The 22,551-nt window shown below is 34.7% G+C and overlaps 1 protein-coding gene across 2 annotated transcripts in view; it reads left to right on the plus strand.

Annotated features, from left to right (window-relative positions):
• Positions 1 to 22,551, plus strand: part of LOC138711699 (alpha-tocopherol transfer protein-like) — a 190,140-nt gene that overhangs the window by 161,354 nt on the left and 6,235 nt on the right. The window contains exons 3-4 of one of the 2 annotated variants that reach the window (XM_069842843.1): positions 7,192 to 7,441; positions 15,196 to 15,306. The exons of the other annotated variant lie outside the window; for it this stretch is intronic. Coding sequence (XP_069698944.1) covers positions 7,192 to 7,441; positions 15,196 to 15,306 — 361 coding nt within the window. The remainder of the gene's footprint in view (positions 1 to 7,191; positions 7,442 to 15,195; positions 15,307 to 22,551) is intronic. 2 annotated transcript variants of the gene reach the window in all.

Here is a 22,551-nt window from a genome sequence, read left to right on the forward strand (position 1 = left end):
TGACATTTTTTTAATTCATGTCAATGAACTATTTTTAGTTATTTTCTGTGACCTTATAATAACTATTTAAATAATATGTTTCTCTCTATAAGAAAGAATGAGAGCCTTTCATCCACTTTTCTCATATTATCTTATGAAATGGTTATGCGGAATTCCAACAACTTCCTGTTACTTTTCACTGTGTAATGAACTTTATATTTCTCAAAATAGTCAGGGCAGAGTGATCCAAATTTCCCAATCCATTAAAGTTATAATTATGAAAATATTATACAGATGATGATGATGATGATGATGATGATGATGATGATAAGGTGGGGACAATAGATATTTTTAAACAACTTGATGCTAAAGCGAAGCTTAACTTTCCAAGTTCTTCGTTTATTGGCACGAGGCGAAAGTATTGATTTTTTCCGAGGAACAGATGTTCACATTGACCTTGCTGGGCCATAAGAACCTACAAAGATAACATTGAAATTAAATTAGACATTGAAAAACGAGATGACAAATTGAAATTATTTGAATATTATTTACAAATAACGCTGATTATTATAGTAACAGAACATTGGATTTCCTGCCTCCGTGACTTTTCGCTCATTCTCTTCCGATTGCATATCTCAGAATAATCGATTCTTGCGGTTTTATAACGGTAGAAAGCGGACCTTTCATTGGCTGAACAGTTGTAACCTGAGTCGTCATTGGCTGAAAGACTTGACCTTTAATGAGTAGGTGTACTTTAATGACATGCATTAAAGGTCTGCTACCAGGTGTATAATTACTACATTTCGGCATAGTCGAGCATAAAATATGTACTAAATCGAATGGCGGGTTGATTCTAGATACATCAGGGCCTTTGAAGAATGAAATAATAATAAAATTGATAAATACAAAATCAACCGGAGCGAATATGAACAGGAAAACCACATATTATGCCGAACCGATGTTAATAGTCACAGTAGCGTAAGTCGTTACGACAGTGTCTATTGAAAAAGATTGTGGTAGTAGTAGATCAAAGTTCTAATCTCCCCAAATCTTTTTTTTAATTACAAATTTGTCAACATATGTGTCTCGCAAAGCTATAATTATGTGGCGATATATCTTAAAATATACCCAAACTCTAATAAATAATAAACCTCCCTCTCTCTTTCAAGCAATACTGCTATCTGTTAATGCAACGTTGTCTCTCGTCATTACGCTTGAAGATGGACAGAAACAATAACTCATTGCCCTGGTTCGCATAGGTTATTCTGCGTATGGTATTCTCAGACAGGACTTCGATTGGAGAAATGTCATTTTCTCCGACGAGGTAATTGTTCCCAATAGCAACGATAGTACTCCCCTAGTTTATTGTATGAATGGCCACCGATACGATGAACGCTTCTTGAGAGGAATTATTAACAAGTCGAGTTGCGTGAGGGTCGCGTTTTGGAGGTGGATGTCATGCGATGGGCTAGGACTTCTGGAACGCATCCACGGGCGGTTTACGGCAGAAGTCTGCGAACACATTTTGGCAAATGTAATGATCCCTTCCGACCGAAAACGATTTCCACAAGGAACACTTTTCTTCCAGCAGGATAATCATCCAGTATACCCCGCCAACCAGATTCAAAGATGGTTTACGAGGAGGCCTGATGTCGACCTGATCGACTGGCCTCCAAATTCACCAGATATGAATTCGATTCGAAATTTGTGGGTTGCAGTCAAAAGGATCCTACTATCTAATTGGGCAGAACAACCACCCGTTCGGACAGCTGACGAATTGTGGGGCAGAGTTGTAGATGTGTGGGGGGAGGTGGCCAAGAATTTAGACCTGTTCCATAATCTTGTGGACTCCATGCCGCGCAGAATGAGGGCAGTTTTTGACGCAGGTGGTTTGTGGACAAGATACTAGTCCCCACCACACGCCTTTTTTTTTGTTAATATATTAACAAATTGTTTGTTTTTGATAATTTAATTTTTTTTTTATTTTGATACGAGTCTATTTTCTAGGATGTGAAACAAGTATTTTTGTTTATACAGGCCAGGTCCCGCCTATTAATAGCCCACAATAATTGATGGGCAATGATATTTTCACAAGGCAGGCATAACGAAGTTTATTAATAAATGTCATTTTTCATTTAATCTAATAAATTACCATCAACGCGGGCTACTTTGACCCTTAAGGTGTTACTTGAACCAAGAAGAAAAAATGTTTTCGTCGATGTAAAATAACAGTTTGGTGTCGCAAGTTGTGGTCTTTTTTCTCTGCAAACTTTGATCTGTGCATATATTTTCACAGTAATCTATTTACATATATCATATTTATCAATGTATTGAACCCTTCATCATTTTTTAAACAAATTACTAATTAACTAACATTCTATTGTAAAAGATAAACAAGGAAAAATTGCTCACTTTTTCAGGTCACTGGTGTCTGTTCTGTTTCTATTACACTTCATTTTGTGCATGATTCATTATGATAAATGTCATAAAAACACACAAAACATACATATTTCCTGCACCATGCACAGCAAATGAAAGAAGGTTGTCCACAGTCACACACATTTTTCCGCACTTCTGCTGCGAAACAGACATTTTTCACATTCACAAACACTTCTCGTTGGTTTATTAATTTTGATGCATACCAGCATATTTCAACATGGCTTTGAATATAGGAGCTGACAACTGAAAGTGAATAAAGGAGTGAATTTTGAGGGCATTCTCCCTTGAAGCAATTTGTCGTCCAGTTTGTAAAAGGAAAGAGCTATTTCACAAGTATTTGATAGAAATCTTCACGTTTCTAAAAAAATAAACATCGCAGGACTGGCATAATCGAGCACAATTGGGTGAAATCACTTTAAGTTGCACGTTACTTCATTTTCTTCATATATAAAGAAGGTTTTACCTATCCTCGCCACGAGTCCAGATTTAGAAGAAATGGCTGCTCTTTCACATATGTTTTTATTATTTTCTCCAGGTATTGCTTATGGAGTTGATATGTCAGATTTCCTAATGAAGAACGTGTTACATAAATATTTCCAAGTTCATCTACTTGACGTTGCACTCTTGGGCCAAATTGTCCTTTTGGTTATAATAATAATAATAATAATAATAATAATAATAATAATAATAATAATAATAATAAGTTTTAAAAAATGAGAAGACATTAGGATTCGAACTGGTGCTGCCTGATGACAACTTAGCATCCAACCATATGAGCTACGCTGTTACACAGTCTAATGTTTTCCTATCAGCCACCTAACAGAAGTATGTCACAAACAATAGCCAATATTTCGAAAACGAGGGGTCATTGGTTACCCATACCAGGTATGACTTTAAACAGTACGTCTTGTACTTTCATCTCACACAATGTTATTTCATTCGGTGATATACAGAGCGTGTCCTCTCCTTGTAAGCCACACACTGCTCGTAAGGTTGAATACATCGTAGACGGACGACTTTCAATGAAGGGACACCACAGCAGTGTCTCGATGTGCAGTACGTTTACACGAGTGAACCGCGCGATAGAACTTAGTATTTCTATTAACCAAGAGTCGGCCCATTCTTTTTACCGTTACGTGTACATCTGTTATCAGGCAGTACACCTCACTTGACGATATGTGTCAGAAGAAGATAATTTGATTCTATGCATCTGAATAAGTACGTTTCGTAACTATGTAAGTAACCGTGTAGGACGGGTAGCCTACATATGACACGCGTGTTACGAGGTGGCACGAGAACTCATTTTCCATGTAAGATATATAAAATATATAATAATTGTGACGTGACGTCACATTTCAGGCATTGTTTTCAGAATCTATGCATGAAAATGGATTAAGTACAGGTATTATTTTCACGAAAGTAAATTTCATGTTGAGTAGTTCATTATTACTAAAGTCGACCTGGTTGGCGAGTTGGTATAGCGCTGGTCTTCTATGCCCAAGGTTGCGGGTTCGATCCCGGGTCAGGTCGATGGCATTTAAGTGTGCATAAATGCGACAGGCTCATGTCAGTAGATTTACTGGCATGTAAAAGAACTCCTGCGGACAAAATTCCGGCACATCCGGCGACGCTGATATAACCTCTGCAGTTGCGAGCGTCGTTAAATAAAACATAAAATTTAACATTTATTATTAAGGAATAATAGGCTACTTCACGGATAGTGACCTTATCTTTTAACAGGTGAAATGTGGAAAGGAATGGAATTTAAAACACCTTAAACCAAAGCAGCATAAATTATGTTAAAAATGCGGCACATCAACAGAGGAGATATATAATTTATATAATTTATAAATCCATTATAAATATTTCTAATATTGGTTCACGTTTATAGTGACTATTTTGAGTGCCTACTTCAGATGATTTAGCGCCTTTTTGTGTGCTTATTTTCAACATTCCTCGTGCCTCCACGTCCGACACCCTCTGATAATGATGTTAGTGTTAAGGTATATGTACACCCACAAAACGCAAAAAAAAAAAAAAAAAAAAAAAAAAATGATGAAAAATTAGAGTGTTCAAAATATAACTATTTTAATACAGAATTTTCTCCCCTTTAATTTGATATAATAATTTCCTATTTATGCCTTATGGTTTTTCAGATAAGTCCCATTTTTCAAAATGTTGCGTCATCAGCCACGGTCACTTACGCTACTTTTGGAGTGATCTTCGTAGCAATCAATCCCCTCCTCCAACATTGCTTGTAAAATAAACTTCTTTCTAGTCCCGAAATAGATGCATAGATATCAGGTGTATATTATTTAATGTACCGAAGTACATATGATATTTCCATGCAGATATTCTGCGTCATCATACGATGAAAGAGTAATGGAACGGGGTGGGTATGCGGTGTGGCTTAGTGGATAAAGCACCAGCACGTAGAGCTGAAAACCTGGGTTCAAATCCCGGTGCCGGAGAGAATTTTTCTCCGTTCCATTACTCTCTCATCATAGATATCAGGGCATGGTCATTAGATTGAAAAAAAACTTTTTTACATAATGAAATAATTTATAATCTTTTACTGTTAGTCATAAAACTCTAAATTTGTGTGTCAATGATGTACGTCATTTTAATAAGAGTCCAGAAGTAGAAATTACAATTCTGAGGAGGATGGGCATAAACCTGGGACAAACACCATCGCAGGATTTGTTGCATCAATGAAAATAGGGACAAAATAACAAAAAAAAAAAACATTCAACACCTGAAGTTAAAACAAGGCGGAGGTATTTGAGAGGCAGAAAGAATCTGAAACTGGACCGACATGAAGCTGCTTAAGGGGTGACATATGATGATGCAGTCTTCTAGGCTCTGAAAATGTGTGGCTCATTTCCTGTAAATAGTAATTTTAGAATATTTAATTCTTTCAAACATGATAGCTCATTCACATATGGTGATACCAAGAAGATATTGGTGTCATTTTGAAGCTTTAAATGTCCTCCAGTGCCTGACAATGAGTAATATAACATTAATATAATTAATAATTATCTATGGATTTTTACATGATTTATGCAATATAAAATATTTTTGTAAGTTACATATATGGTAATATTAAATTAATGTAAATAAAAATAAAAAATAGCTCTATGTCAGGCACTAAAGAATATTTTTAGCGATAATACAGTGAAAAAACTGTGGCTCTATCTTAAAAACTGCATGAGCTATCATGTTTCAAGTTGCATGTCAAAATGATAAACAAAATAATTTTTATAAACAATTTAGACATAATTTCAAGGAGTCTGTTCACTTCATTCGTTTTCTGGTACCATTCTCAATTGCATAAAAATTTTACAGAGCAAAATTATACAAAACAATTTTTTTGTGCGAGATCTTGCGTATTTGCTTGTTTTCCTCACAAAACCAATACACGGTAAGTGTGAAATACCACATTCAGTATTCCCAACGTAACACACATAACAATTTCCCTATTCTTACCGCTTAACCGTCATATTCATTTTATTGCTTTAGGCTTTTAACATATTATGTTTAAAGACGTTCAATATAGTAATAATTATAAATTGGAAACTTACCACTGCAATTTCACCTAAATTGCACTGATAATTATTGTTTTTAAATATTTGCAAAAATTAAATAAAATCTAGAACAAATGCTGCCATCTATAGTGCTAATGCTTCAACTTCGTCGGAAACTGGAAAATCAATATTCATGCAAAAAAGTTTCACAATAGAAAAAACTGATGGTGGTGCTCCAGTGACTCTGAATAACTGCACAAAGGTGACAATTAATTTTAATGTGCAGAAATAAATAATTTTGTTATAATTTCAATGTGCAGAAATGAATAATTTTCTTAAAGTATTAAAATGAAAAATAAATCATTACATAACCTTACCGTTTGTTTTAAGGTCGCATTTATAGACTGGGGGAAAAAAAGACAGACGTATATCACGGCCAGCTGCAGTATAGTAAACACAGAAAACATTTTATAGGAACACTGTTGACGATAGATATATTTGTTGTCCAAAGTTGCCGTCATTGAACAGAAACTAAGATGGAGATTTCATTGCGACTAATTAGAAATTCCTCTTTCAGGTATGTAATAAACGATCTTCGCACAAAATAATGTACGATACACGAGCGGTATGTTTGTTTTCATGTTCGAGGAAAAGATTGAAAAAGCGAAACGTAGTTGAGCTTTTTTAATTTCCGAGAACATGAAAACGTCAACATACCGCTCTTGTAACGCATATTACTATTGTATGTAAGGGTGTACATATACCTTATGCTTTCATTTCGAGCTCTGACGACAACAATAAACTATGTTTGTAATAATTAATTAATTAATTAATTATTATTAACATGATAGCGTTGAACATCACACTGTAGGTGGAAGTAGCAATGGTTGTGGTATTGGATGCATTTGAGGGTGGTATAATGAAAGCTGTACTGGAAGTTATTGGACAGAGCTAATATTCTCAAGGCTGTATTGTAGTATTGAACATGATGGCGATGACTTTAATTATGTGATGCCAAATAGGAGCGAGCATTGTGCTGTCATGGTTATAGTGGTTACTGTGGTGGTATTGGTAGTGCTCCAGGTGGTTAATGTGATGTCTACGGTGGTAAGAGTGGCGAGAGTGATGTTTATGGTGATGTTGGTGTTGATCTATATGATATTTACAGCGGTGATGATTATGTTATTGGTGATTGTGATCATGGAGAAATTATTATCAAGTAGTAAATATGTAATTTCTGTTGTTACAGTTGTTGTTTTCCAATGCCAGAGCTAACACCTGAAGGGGACCGAGTTATTTTGATTAAATATCTAACCAAGGATGCAACTAATTATGTGCCTGAAGATCTAATTAGACTGTCTTTAATGGCAGCTGAAGTCAGAATGTGCGAAGATTACTGCCGCAAAGATATATATGTACTTGATATGCAAAATTATACATTTGGACATGCCTATAAAGTGAAGTTTACTAGTTTCAAGAAAGGCGAAGTGGGTCTGACGGTAAGATGCTTTTATCTCCTCAGCACTTAGATCTACAAACTGAGTTCAACCATATTTCTCATTCTCGACTAGTGTTGGCAGACAGGAAAATAATTTTGTGCGAGATCGTGCGTATTTGCCTGGTTTCCGCACAAAACCAATCCGCGGAAAGTCTAAAATTCCACATTCAGTATTCCCAACCTAATACACACAACAATTTTCCTCTTCTTACCGCTTAAGTGACATATTAATTTTACTGCTTTAGGCTTTTAACATATTACTTTAGAGACGTTCAATATAGCAGCAATTATAAATTGGAAACCTACCACTGCAATTTCACCTAAATTGCACTGTTAATTATTGTTTTTAAACATTTGCAAAAATTAAGTAAACTCTACAACTCCACTAAAGTTACTGCATTCGTGATGCAAGTAACATTAAGAGGGCCGTGAAAAAATCAACAAGATTCCAGACTCATCATAGACTGGGGTGAAAAAAAGACAGACGTATATCACGGCCTGCTGGAGTATAGTAAACACAGAAAACATTTTAAAGCAACAATGTTGAAGATATATATTTTTGTTTTGCAAATTTGCCGTCATTGAACAGAAACCATGACGGAGATTTCAATGCAACTAATTAGAAATTCCTCTTCCAGGTACGTAATAAACGATCTTCGCACAAAATAATGTACGATACACGAGCGGTATGTTTTCTTTCAATTCTCGGAAATTAAAAAAGCTCAACTACGTTTCGCATTTTCAAACTCTTCCTAGAACATCAAAACTTCAACATACCGCTCTTGTAACGCATATTACTATTATCAACAGTAATCTTACTAGAGGTTTTGATTTATTCGTATCTAGAGAAAATCAAAATTAGAGTGGGATTTAATGGACTATTACACGATTAGAAGAAAGTATATAAAGATTAGAAGAAAAAGTATTATAATACAATAAAATACAGTATTACTTGACATATTAAAATTCTATTTTACTAATATTATCATCACCTAGAAGTTTGAAGGGAGTCGCCATTTTCAGTTGACTATCTATGCTGTAGACCAGGGATGGGCAACAAGAGTGGATTCTACTCTCTCACTGGGAGCCAAATGACTTCTCTTCAACCCCTTTCTTCCCCACCGAACACCGCGCAGCGTTGATGCTGGGACGGATAAATGCACACAAATGACGATCGCAAAGCTTGTTTTATAGTACCGTAAATAATTTGCAGTTCGAAATGTTGGCAAACAAAGAAACAAATGGTAGGGAGGGGATAAAAAGTACAATAAAATCCCGATATAGCGCTGTCAGATTTACCGCGAATTCGTATTTAACGCAGGGAAAGTAGATGTCCCTAAGTAAAAACATAAAATATACAATACATTTAGTGGAAATCAATCTTATAAAAATATCTGTGTACAAGATAATACTGCACAGAGTGTTTCTGCAGTATAACACGCTGCATTAGCAGGTATATGCACAGCCCTTAGTGGACTATGACCTTTCCTCCGGGGTTGTAGAACTGCATTCCAAGGGATTTTGTAAGGATACCGGGAAATGATTTGTGCGTTAACATGTCATGAATGCTTTTATATTTTAGTTTTCTCAAATTTTGTAAAGTGAAAATTATACTGTACCGAGATTTAGACAGTATTAGTCTGAGACACATGTTCTGAGCGTTAAATTCTTCAGTTTTGGTCTGTGTCACATGTTCTGAATGTTAAGTTGTTTAGTTTTAGTTTCTGTCACATGTTCCGGGTGTTATGTTGTTCAGTTATAGTCTGTGTCACATGTTCTGATTGCTAAGTTGTTTAGTTTTGGTCTGTTTTACATGTTCTGAGTGTCAAATTCTTAAGTTTCAGTTTGTGTCACATGTTCAGAGTGTTAAATTGTTCAGTTTTAGTCTGTGTTAAATGTTCTGAGTGTTCAATTTTTGTTAAGTTTTAGTATGTGTCACATGTTCTGAGTGTCAAATTCTTAAGTTTCAGTTTGTGTCACATGTTCTGAGTGTTAAGTTGTTTAATTTTGGTCTGCGTTACTTGTTCTGAGTGTTCAATTTTTGTTCAGTTTTAGTCTCTGTCACATGTTCTGAGTGTTAAATTGTTCAGTTTTAGTCTGTGTCACATGTTCTGAGTGTTCAATTCTTGTTAGGTTTTAGTTTGTGTCACATATTCTGAGTGTACATTAATTGTTGAGTTTTAGTTTGTGTCACATGTTCTGAGTGTCAAGTTCTTCAGTTTTGGTCTGTGTCACATGTTCTGAGCGTTAAGTTGTTTAGTTTTAGTTTGTGTCACATGTTCCGAGTGTTATGTTGATTAGTTTTGGTCTGTTTTACATGTTCTGAGTGTTCAATAATTGTTCAGTTTTAGTCTGTGTCACATGTTCTGAGTGTTCAATTCTTGTTAGGTTTTAGTTTGTGTCACATGTTTTGAGTGTTAAATTGTTAAGTTGTAGTTTGTGTCACATGTTCTGAGTGTTAAGTTGTTTAGTTTTGATCTGTGTTACATGTTCTGAGTGTTCAATTTTTGGTAAGTTTTAGTTTGTGTCACATGTTCTTTGTGTTACATTGTTCAGTTTTAGTCTGTGTCACATATTCTGAGTGTTCAATTTTTGTTCAGTTTTAGTTTGTGTCACAATTTCTGAGTGTTAATTGTTCAGTTATAGTCTGTGTCACATATTCTGAGTGTTCAATTTTTGTTAAGTTTTAGTTTGTGTCACATGTTCTGAGAGTTAAATTGTTCAGTTTTAGTTTGTGTCACATATTCTGAGTGTACATTAATTGTTGAGTTTTAGTTTGTGTCACATGTTCTGAGTGTCAAGTTCTTCAGTTTTGGTCTGTGTCACATGTTCTGAGCGTTAAGTTGTTTAGTTTTAGTTTGTGTCACATGTTCCGAGTGTTATGTTGATTAGTTTTGGTCTGTTTTACATGTTCTGAGTGTTCAATAATTGTTCAGTTTTAGTTTGTGTCACATGTACTGTGTGTTAAATTGTTCAGTTTTAGTCTGTGTCACATATTCTGAGTGTTCAATTTTTGTTAAGTTTTAGTTTGTGTCGCATGTTCTGAGTGTTAAATTGTTGTTTATTCTGTGTCACATATTCTGATTGTTCAATAATTCTTCAGTTTTAGTTTGTGTCATATATTCTAAGTGTTAAGTTCTTCAGTTTTGGTCTGTGTTACATGTTGTGAGTGTTAAGTTGTTTGATAGTTTTAGTTTGTGTCACATGTTCCGAGTGTTATGTTGTTTGGTTTTTGTCTGTGTTACATGTTCTGAGTGTTAAGTTGTTCAGTTTTGGTCTGTGGTACATATTCTGAGTGTTAAGTTGTTTAGTTTTGGTCTGTGTTACATGTTCTAAGTGTTACGTTGTTTAGTTTTGGTCTGTGTTACATGTTCTGAGGGTTAAGTTGTTCAGTTTTGGTGTGTGTTACATGTTCTGAGTGTTAAGTTGTTCAGTTTTGGTCTTTGTTACATGTTCTGAGTGTTAAGTTGTTCAGTTTTGGTCTGTGTTACATGTTCTAAGTGTTAAGTTGTTCAGTTTTGGTCTGTGTCACATGTTCTGAGTGTTAAGTTGTTCAGTTTTGGTCTGTGTCACATGTTCTGAGTGTTAAGTTGTTCAGTTTTGGTCTGTGGTACATATTCTGAGTGTTAAGTTGTTTAGTTTTGGTCTGTGTTACATGTTCTAAGTGTTAAGTTGTTCAGTTTTGGTCTGTGTTACATGTTCTGAGTGTTAAGTTGTTCAGTTTTGGTCTGTGTTACATGTTCTGAGTGTTAAGTTGTTCAGTTTTGGTCTGTGTCACATGTTCTGAGTGTTAAGTTGTTCAGTTTTGGTCTGTGTTACATGTTCTAAGTGTTAAGTTGTTCAGTTTTGGTGTGTGTTACATGTTCTGAGTGTTAAGTTGTTCAGTTTTGGTCTTTGTTACATGTTCTGAGTGTTAAGTTGTTCAGTTTTGGTCTGTGTTACATGTTCTAAGTGTTAAGTTGTTCAGTTTTGGTCTGTGTCACATGTTCTGAGTGTTAAGTTGTTCAGTTTTGGTCTGTGTCACATGTTCTGAGTGTTAAGTTGTTCAGTTTTGGTCTGTGGTACATATTCTGAGTGTTAAGTTGTTTAGTTTTGGTCTGTGTTACATGTTCTAAGTGTTAAGTTGTTCAGTTTTGGTCTGTGTTACATGTTCTGAGTGTTAAGTTGTTCAGTTTTGGTCTGTGTTACATGTTCTGAGTGTTAAGTTGTTCAGTTTTGGTCTGTGTCACATGTTCTGAGTGTTAAGTTGTTCAGTTTTGGTCTGTGTTACATGTTCTAAGTGTTAAGTTGTTCAGTTTTGGTCTGTGTTACATGTTCTGAGTGTTAAGTTGTTTAGTTTTGGTCTGTGTCACATGTTCTGAGTGTTAAGTTGTTCAGTTTTGGTCTGTGGTACATATTCTGAGTGTTAAGTTGTTTAGTTTTGGTCTGTGTTACATGTTCTAAGTGTTACGTTGTTTAGTTTTGGTCTGTGTTACATGTTCTGAGGGTTAAGTTGTTCAGTTTTGGTCTGTGTTACATGTTCTAAGTGTTAAGTTGTTCAGTTTTGGTCTGTGTTACATGTTCTGAGTGTTAAGTTGTTTAGTTTTGGTCTGTGTCACATGTTCTGAGTGTTAAGTTGTTCAGTTTTGGTCTGTGGTACATATTCTGAGTGTTAAGTTGTTTAGTTTTGGTCTGTGGTACATATTCTGAGTGTTAAGTTGTTTAGTTTTGGTCTGTGTTACATGTTCTAAGTGTTACGTTGTTTAGTTTTGGTCTGTGTTACATGTTCTGAGTGTTAAGTTGTTCAGTTTTGGTCTTTGTTACATGTTCTGAGTGTTAAGTTGTTCTGTTTTGGTCTGTGTTACATGTTCTGAGTGTTCAATAATTGTTCAATTTTAGTCTGTGTTACATGTTTTGAGTGTTAAGTTGTTCAGTTTTAGTCTGTGTTACATGTTCTGAGTGTTAAGTTGTTTAGTTTTGGTCTGTGTCACATGTTCTGAGTGTTAAGTTGTTCAGTTTTGGTCTGTGGTACATATTCTGAGTGTTAAGTTGTTTAGTTTTGGTCTGTGTTACATGTTCTAAGTGTTACGTTGTTTAGTTTTGGTCTGTGTTACATGTTCTGAGGGTTAAGTTGTTCAGTTTTGGTCTGTGTTACATGTTCTAAGTGTTAAGTTGTTCAGTTTTGGTCTGTGTTACATGTTCTGAGTGTTAAGTTGTTTAGTTTTGGTCTGTGTCACATGTTCTGAGTGTTAAGTTGTTCAGTTTTGGTCTGTGGTACATATTCTGAGTGTTAAGTTGTTTAGTTTTGGTCTGTGGTACATATTCTGAGTGTTAAGTTGTTTAGTTTTGGTCTGTGTTACATGTTCTAAGTGTTACGTTGTTTAGTTTTGGTCTGTGTTACATGTTCTGAGTGTTAAGTTGTTCAGTTTTGGTCTTTGTTACATGTTCTGAGTGTTAAGTTGTTCTGTTTTGGTCTGTGTTACATGTTCTGAGTGTTCAATAATTGTTCAATTTTAGTCTGTGTTACATGTTTTGAGTGTTAAGTTGTTCAGTTTTAGTCTGTGTTACATGTTCTGAGTGTTAAATGTTAAGTGCAGTAATATCGCAAAGACGGAAGACATTTTCATTGAGTGAAAAGGTTAAAATAATTGAGCGTGTAAAGAGCAGAAAAACAAAGACAAACTTCTCGCGGAAATCCGCATTCCATAAGGTACAATTACAGTAGAGAGTGAAAATATAATGTTTATAGGAATGAAAATGGTGGGAAAATGAAAACGACGATGAAGATGTCGGTGATGAAACTGATGTAGAAGAGAAAGAAAATATTGCAAGTGTTACTGAAGTGATATATCTTCTAAATAATGTAATGTTTCGATGGGAAGGGCGAAGTGAACCAGTGTTCGTCTCCTCCACCTTGCTAAGACAAAACAATACGCGGAGAAGAAACGCAGTGATTTATTCCGCCAAATAAAAATTACGGACTTTTTTAAGTCAGTGTAACATCAGGGCAGTTTATAAACAGTGAAATGAACTATTGCTAAAAAGAATACAATAACAAATTTTAAGGAATAAACTGCATAACTAGTGACTGTTTAGTTTATAATGCAGTACATATTACATTATTTAAAATTCAAGTATAGAGTTATAGCGCATTAAATTTCCTTAACACATGGACTATAATTACTTCCGATATATAGATTCCGTGAAATTGAAAAAATAATTATTGTAGTATATTATTTTATCTCTGAGACATTTAAGAGGGCGTGTTTCATTTATCAATATACTACATTTTAATTTTTTAGTAGGCCCTACGTGTACACTTGTCACTATTCGATTACTGTATTTTATTATATATTTTCATTCTCATATTATTTGTTATAGATTTTTCATCTATTTATTTACTTATTGATTTATCTCTTTTTTTCGTCTTATCAATGTGTTTCCTTATTTTCTATTATTGTTATTATTATTATTATTATTATTATTATTATTATTACTAGCCGTACCCGTGTGCTCCGCTGCATCTATTATAAATAAATATATAAATCAATTACAAAATTAAAATAGAACGTTTGATCCAGAGAACATTCGTGTTTGATCAAATGAATGTGTACATAAATATTATTTTAAGAAATACAGGAAAAGAATATACAGAATAGCCTATCAAGTTTTCTGTCCATAAGAAGCTATTTTAATCTTGCCTGTCCTCGATTCGCTGAGAAGTTACTGTGATAACATTATAGCATTATGTCCATCTAGAGAAACTACACTTTCCAATGGTGAAATAATAATTAATTATACCAATCGGTTAATTTAGCTTCCGATATTACTTCACGCAAACACAGAAACATTCTCTGTAGACTATGTTTCATAGCTTTCGATTGCTATTGTCCAAGGCCCCTTATAGACGAAGTCATTTGTTTTCATTTCATTACACCGCCTTAGATGGCATTGTATTTTAATTTTAAAACTCATTTATCTCATTAAATATCGGTCCTATCAAAATTTTGCGTAGGATAAAAGTTATCGCAAATCATTGTTAAAAAGAACTTTTGTTATGTAACACATTTTACAAAAATCAATAATAAGCGAGATATTTCGATTTATTTAATTCAGGCCCCCTTATAACCCCCCCTTTTAAATAACGTATTTTGAATGCCATATAGCCTAAACTCTAAGTCACAATGAACTTAATTTATATTCCAATTTTCATCGAAATCCGTTCAGCCATTATCGCGTGAAAAGGTAACAAACATCTAGACAGACATACAAACAAAATTTCAAAAAAGCGATTTTCGGTTTCAGGATGGTTAATTATATATGTTAGGACCAGAAAAATATCGGCTACAGATTTATTATTAGTATAGATTATTATTTATTCAGTTAAATATGACACATTCCATATTAGTTAGACATAAGTAAGTAAGTATGTTGCAAATTATAATTATAAGACATCAGATTCAGAGTAAGAATAATGTTTCAAAGTCTTACGTACGAAAGATTATAGGCTTCATGTTGACATATTTAATACTGTTCACACATCATGTGATAGGATTTTAGTATCACTGCTTTCTTCATTTTCAAGGAAGAGGTCTATAGGCCATAAAAGTTATAAAGATATAGTATGCAGCCGTACGAAGATGGATGTCTCTCTGTATGAACCGATTAGTTGAAGATCGTTCCTGAAATGGCCATGTGCAGTTACTAGTACAGTGACTGATTGACTACACAACAAATATAAATATCTTGATTTTAATGTGTGTTTTTTTTTTCCAGAAAGCGTTTAGTTCTCGATTAAAAGCAGTTCATTTCATTAACGCGCCCTCTTCTGCTGAAGTCCTCATAGCGGTTATAAAATCTGTTTACAGCTCCAAACTCAGATTGAGGGTACGTATTTTCTCACTAAACATAGGTGTTATAATGACGATTGCTTAATAAATATATCGCCTAAGATCCAGTAAAAGCCAAATTTATATTAAATTACGAAACAATTAAGCATAATAAAATTCTAATCCTCTGTTCTTAATAATAGAATTGAGAGAAGCTAGGAATGTACAGCAAAGTACAGGGACGTCATTTTATTTTTACTTCAATTTTTATTGTACCTGAGTTTTTGAAAATACTTCACTCCCACCCCTTCTACTAAGGAAGTTCCAACTCCACACAGAACCAAGACCGGAGATAGTAAGCAGTACTGAGTTACTGAGTATAGTACGTTCCAGAAATATGTTCGCGTTTTCCAGTCACGAAAGAGCTTTCAATATTGAATCATATTTTCGCACAGGTACTGTCCGTTTGCCTACGTCGCATCTCGATTTCCCCCACCTGATTCTGCTCGCCCCTCTGTAATAGCTGGGCTGTCTTAGCTCTTTTCTGAAAACATTAATTTCTCTTTTGGAAGTTTATGTAATATTATACAGCTGTTTAATTTAACTTAAATAAAAGGGTCTCGTCAAGTAATTAACTGTCACGTGATTTCCTGCCTTTCTACAATCCTGCGGCATAACCACTTAGACGGACAGTAGATAGCATGTCCGAGTAATTTTATATTTTCGGGTCGGGCAGAATTGAAGATTGAATTCACAGTACGTAGAGTAGGTACAGAATTATTTCAACATGAGTTACTAGTACGAAGGACGAAACTGGCAATTGGAATTAGATGCAATTGTCTATAGTGCGATAATATGCACAAAAGAACTGAAGCCTGTATCGAAATGAACGGCCACCGTTTTCAAAATTGTGTTTAAATACTCATATTATGATTATTTTTCAATTTAACTTCTGTCTCTATATTGTACGCCAATGTGCTGTAGACAGTATAATATACACTGCATAATGAATACGTTCGCATGGATAACTCACTTCGTTAGTAAAAACACTTATTCTTAATACAGTACTGTACTTTGATTAAAGAAAAACCTAATGAAAATTATCAAACTCAAAATCGCGATATTTCCTAGTTTACGTAAATGGATGAACTACTTTTCTTCCTTCCTATACCTAGTAGAGTGATTTGTGTTTTACGCCAGTATCATCGAACTCCAGTCTTGGAGGGGGGAGCAAGCGGTGTTTCCGGTTCTCTAAATGTATAGACAGCTTAATATTAAAAATGTTAGTAAAAATAAAATGATGTCCCTGTACATAAATCTCACTAATATTGGGAAAGACTGATTGCTCTTGGTAAAATCCCATTAAGTACATAGTTTCCCGTCTGTCAAAATCAACATATATTTTTATTAAAAAATGATTATATAAAATGTCGAAGGAGTGTAAATTAAATTCTAAAATATAACCGTAGGCTAAGGCAAACTCATCACAAGTAGAGAAAGTAGGACTTAACAACTTATTACAAATTAAATTTATCATTTTATAGCACTTCTAATGCTATAATTTAGCATTCTGTAGCGTTCAGATGGTAATTTTTATACAAACTTTGATGTAGTGAATTGTTGCATTTTCTACATTTGTCAGTTCAAATTCTTGCAAAAGTAAGTAAGCAAAGAAATAGAACTGCAATCAATTTGTGAACATCAAGCAATATGTCCTAAGGCAGCCGTGGCGAGAACGTGACTCGCGAGACATTTTGGCTCGCAGTGATAGCTGTGCATTTCGCTTGCTTCTAACCTCCGCCAACCCCCACCCTCTCACTCACTGGAGTCAAACTCCGTTCCATTTGTATTTGTCTCTGACCTGCGAGTGGCATATGTCTCTCTCGAAACCATGTACGAAAGTTCCAAGTAGGATGGGAGGACGCATTTTTTTGCTGTCAATATGATAAGAATATTAAATGTATGATTTGTTTACAAGTATTACGAGGAAAACAGTTGTATGACATAAAACGGCATTATACTACATATTACTCATGAAACATTAAAAGGTTAAATATCATCATCATCATCATCATCATCATCATCATCATCATCATCATGTCGGTACGTCGACCCTTTTTCAGCAGATGTACGAATAATGCGGTTAGCTCTTCAATTTGAACTCACTGATTTACAATGTGATGTTAAATGAAAGCTAGATGTAAGGACTTGACAAATGTTAAACTTTCAAATCTTTGCCAAACAAATAAATATCCGAAGCTTCGTTCTTTCGCTTGCTCTGTTGAAGCCATGTTGGCTACAACTAACGTTTGTGAAACATTTTTTTCAACAATTAAAATGGTAAAAACCAAATTTAGATCACGACTGACTGACAAATGCCTTCGTGATCAACTACGACTGGCAGTAAGTGACATAATTCCTGATTGTCGCAGAGACATTCTGAAGACAGTTAATTTTAGGTTGTGATATTGTTAATATATTGTTAATTTATTGTTCATTTCTTTCTTCGTTACACGTACTAAACATTAGTTTGTAGCCTTGTACTGTATAAAATTATATTTAAGTAGGCCTACTTGACGTAAGGAAAATGAAAATCCGTTAATAAGTCAGACAGTTGCTTCACTTCCCCTTCGGGTGTCCGCCTCCCTCCATAGGTGCTATGCACGTTGCAGGTTACAAAGTGGCTCGGCGCACGATTACATTTTCGCTACCGCTGTCCTATGGCATGAACCTGCTAACACAGTAAGATCGCGACTTCTACATACTCTTTTTTTTTTTCAACACTAAGTTTCGTTGGTTTGTTTTCTATCCTGAGAACGCAGTCTGCCATTTAACCACGCGTTATTCATCTGTGGTTTCTAAATTGAAGTTTTCTTCCTCTCGTGTGTGTTTTCTACTCTTTTTTTTTTAAGTTTCTGTGATGTGTCTATTTTCAAACCATCATCTTATTACACAATTTTCTCGTCCAAATATTGCAATCACTAGCATACAAATGCTCACTTTTATAATCACTCACTCTTTCTTAATGGTGGTTTTCTTCCGATCCATCTTGTTACACAATCACAATCATCCTCTATCACATACAACTTGTTGGGAGTGAACACTGGATCTAAAGGGATCGAATAGCCAGCCAATATGCTACCATGAGCACAAGGTATACTATTGTAGTTGAAAACTCGAAATGATGGTACAGAAAACAGAAAAGAGCGTATTAATTTAATATTTTATTTATTTATTTAATCTGGCAGAGCTAAGGCCAGTGGGCCTTCTCTTACGCCCAGCCAGACTCTAATTCTAATTGAATACAATCGCTTACTGTACATAATTGTTACATTAATATCTAGACCTTAAGACACCATGAAAGTTGGACAAGTAATGTTAGTGTGACAATAATAAACATTGGTAAGAAATAGTTATAATAATAATAATAATAATAATAATAATAATAATAATAATAATAAGAAGAAGATAATTTTGATATTTATCTGTGATTTATATATATATATATAACCATTAAGCAGTGAGAAACCTGAAACAGCTATTATTGTTAACAAGAATTGTTAGAAAAATATCTCGTTAGCCTATTCTTAAATTGGTTTGATGTCTGACAGTCCCTGACATTACTCGGTAGGGAATTCCAAAGTCGAGGAACAGCCACAGTGAAAGAAGATGAATATGAGGATGTTCGGTGGGAGGGAATGGATAATATTGAGGAGTGTTGTGATCGTGTGTTAGGTTATGATGGGTGGATAAATTTTGAAAACGAGACGCAAGATAGACAGGAGTGGAGAAATGCAATATGTGAAAGAGAAGGGAAAGAGAGTGGATTTTCCTACGATCTTCTAGACGGAGCCAGGACAACATTTCGAGGGATGGTGTTACGTGATCGGCCCGGCGAATATTGCAGACGAAACGGACGCACATATTATGAACACGTTGTAGTCTCTGCGCCGAAGTAACGCTTAGGTCAGTAAGCAGAATAACACAGTAATCGAAGTCGGTCATCACGAGTGTTTCCACTAATATTTTTCTCATGGAAAAGTGTAGAAAATTCTTCAATCGCCTAAACGAGTGGATTAATGAGAATACTTTTTTTCAAGTGTCTGCAACTTGAATGTTCCAATTTAAACGTTTATCCATATAAATACCTAGATTCTTTACTCATTCACTGAAAGGAATTTCGGTGCCGTGTATTTTAATCGGGTATTAGGTAGGTCTACTGTACTTTCTACTGTAAAGGTGATACGGAGGGGTGACCAAATACAGTAATTTCACAAAATGTAAAAACATCTATGTGGCCGGCCTAATGTAAAAAAGAAATAAATTGTAATTTAGCTCTTATTTCACAGAATCACATACATTAGGCATTTTGTACTCACTTCCACATTTTCCGCTGATTAAAGAAACAGTAATAATATAACATGATTTTAAATATAAAATAATTAATTTTTAATTCTTTTGGGCACATTTTGCTTTTATCGTGATTTTAAAATCTGCCATCTCTAATCATAGGTTAACTATAATCAGTGAATTAGAAATTAATTTTAAATAAGTGAGAAGGAATAGGAGATAAGCAGACTTCGAGACTTCGGACCCCATACAATAAGTTTACTGTGGATGTAGGCCTACTACAGGTTGTTGACCCGCTGCAGGTAGTGAAAGCTAACAGCGTTGCTGTTTAGAACAGAGTACGGTAGTAAGGGGAAACACACACATATGTACATTGTGAAAGTAAATATACATTACACAATGCCAATGTCAAAAAAACGTGAAAAGCATTTATTTTCATGTATTTTATAAGTATTTTTGTTTAATTATACACAGTGTTAATGGTGGAAATAAACATGTAGCTATTTTAATTTCTTCATTTATCCTATTGGTCGTGTTTAGGAAGTGCAGTTACAGTACCGAATTGCAATGTACTACAAGATATATTCTCAGTGTCTCAAACGTAAATTTTTTTCGGTTATCTGCCAAACACAGTTTGTACTGTGACAAGCTACGCTCTACGTCGCATGACGTAATAGGAGCAAAACGAAAAAAAACCTAACATCATTGCAGTCTCTAAGAGACAGTTCTCTATTCTCAGGTGATCCTATATCCACTAATTTGCTGTTTATGTTACACAATGTTCCATATCCGTTATTTTTACATAAAATTGATTTCCACTTCTGTTTTACACGTTCAGTAACCGGTGTACTTGGTGTCTCATTAATTCTCTGCGTCATTTTCTAAATTAATTTGAGGGCTTCCGGCATCTCTTGCTCTGACTTTTCTAACCGTATAATAGTTTCAGACACAGTTTGTATGAAAACCAAATTATTCTTCAGAACCTTCAAATCCAGAGCGTTTTCTTTGGGTATTTGTTGGCATTCATTCTACTGTACCCCCACCCACTGTATGCTTTACCACTATACTCAGTACACCCACTGAACTGCTCTATCGGGTCCGAAGTCTCGAAGCCTCGAGATAAGGAAAAGATTAATAACATAAAGATAATCTCTGCTTGCAAAATTTTAAAATAAATAATTGTTGCCTGAATGCTACGCTGCAGAATATAATACCGTGCCAAAGAATTAGTTGCATTGCAAAGTTTATTTTGGGGTTTTGTAATAATATTTCCCTTCACGGTGAAGTCTTATTAGCTCTTTACCCAACCCCCAAGCTGGAGGACCACCCCTATTGAGTGTCCGCGACTGCTTATGCAATTATATTCGCAGCTACACTCCATATCTGGAAGTCGTTTCATCTATGTCATTATGCCGTACTTATATATATATATATATATATATATATATATGAGAGAGAGAGAGAGAGAAATATCTGGAAGTCGTTTCATCTATGTCATTATGCCGTACTTATATATATATATATATATGAGAGAGAGAGAGAGAGAGAGAGAGAGAAATTAGCCAGGGAAACAGCAGAACAATAAGTTTTGTGGAGTCCAAATTAAAGGGACATCATTTTATTTTTACTAACATTTTTAATATTAACTTGTCTGTACCTCTGGATCAACGCCGTTTGCTACCCCCCCCTTCTACGACTGGCGTTCCATGATACTGGCGTAATATACAAACAAATCACTTTACTAGATATAGGAGGGAAGAAAAGTAGTTCATCCTTTTACGTAAACTAGGAAATATTTCGCTTTTGAGTTTGATCATTTTCATTAGGTTTTTGTTTAATCAAACTACAGTACAGTATTAACAATGAGTGTTTTTACTCACGAACTGAGCTGTCCATATGGACGTATTCATTATTCATTGTATATTACAGTGTATACAGCACATTAGCGTACATTATAGAGAATGAAATTAAATTGAAAAATAAACATAATATGAATATTTAAACACATTTTTTAAAATGTGTGCTTGTTCATTTCGATACAGGCTTCAGTTCTAATGTGTATATTACCGCACTATAGACTATTTATTGTACCTAATCCCAATTAACAGTTTCGTCCTTCGTTCTAGTAAGTCATATTGAAATAATTCTGTATCTACTCTATAAAAAGAGTACTCTAAATTCAATGTTCACTTCTACCCGATCCGAAAAGATAGAATTACTCAGACATGCTATCTACTATCCGTCCAAGTGGTAATGTCATAGGGTCGTAGAAAGGGAGGAAATCACGTGACAGTTAATTACTTAAGGAGGCCCTTTTGTTTAAGTTATTTTAAACAGTTTTATAATATTACGTAAGCGTCTAATTCTTATCAGAAATTAATGTTCTCAGGAACGAGCTAAGAGAGCCCAGCCACTAGCTGGATAATAAAAGCTGGTGGGGGAATGCGAGATACGACGTAGGCAAATGGAGGACAGTACCGTTGCCAAAATGATTCAATATTGAAAGCTCTTTCGTCACTGGAATACGCGAACATATATTTGGAACATACCGTTTACTATGACCGTAAGACTACTATGACTGTATATGCGGTCTTGGATCTGTGTAGAGGACGGTTGAACTTCATTAGTAGAAGGGGTGGGAGTGAAGTACATTAAAAAACTCACGTAAAATAAAAATTGAAATGAAAATAAAATGATGTCCCTGTATAAATTCACTTGCCCGGCACTTACTTTTACTCACTGCTCAAAAATATTATGCAAATAAATTCCAGCTCCTTATTAAAAATCCTTGGTATTCGATTTAATAAAAGTAAAATTAATTACTTACACAATATTGATTGTTGAACGGGCACCTGCAATCGCCTGTATTTTTAAAGCGTTTCCTTTCTTGTTATTCATATCCAGTCTTTTCCTTTAGGATTCTCACCACCTCTGATTCTACTATTTATTAATT

Source organism: Periplaneta americana, chromosome 13 (assembly GCF_040183065.1).
Source record: "Periplaneta americana isolate PAMFEO1 chromosome 13, P.americana_PAMFEO1_priV1, whole genome shotgun sequence".
Taxonomy (NCBI): Eukaryota; Metazoa; Arthropoda; class Insecta; order Blattodea; family Blattidae; genus Periplaneta; species Periplaneta americana.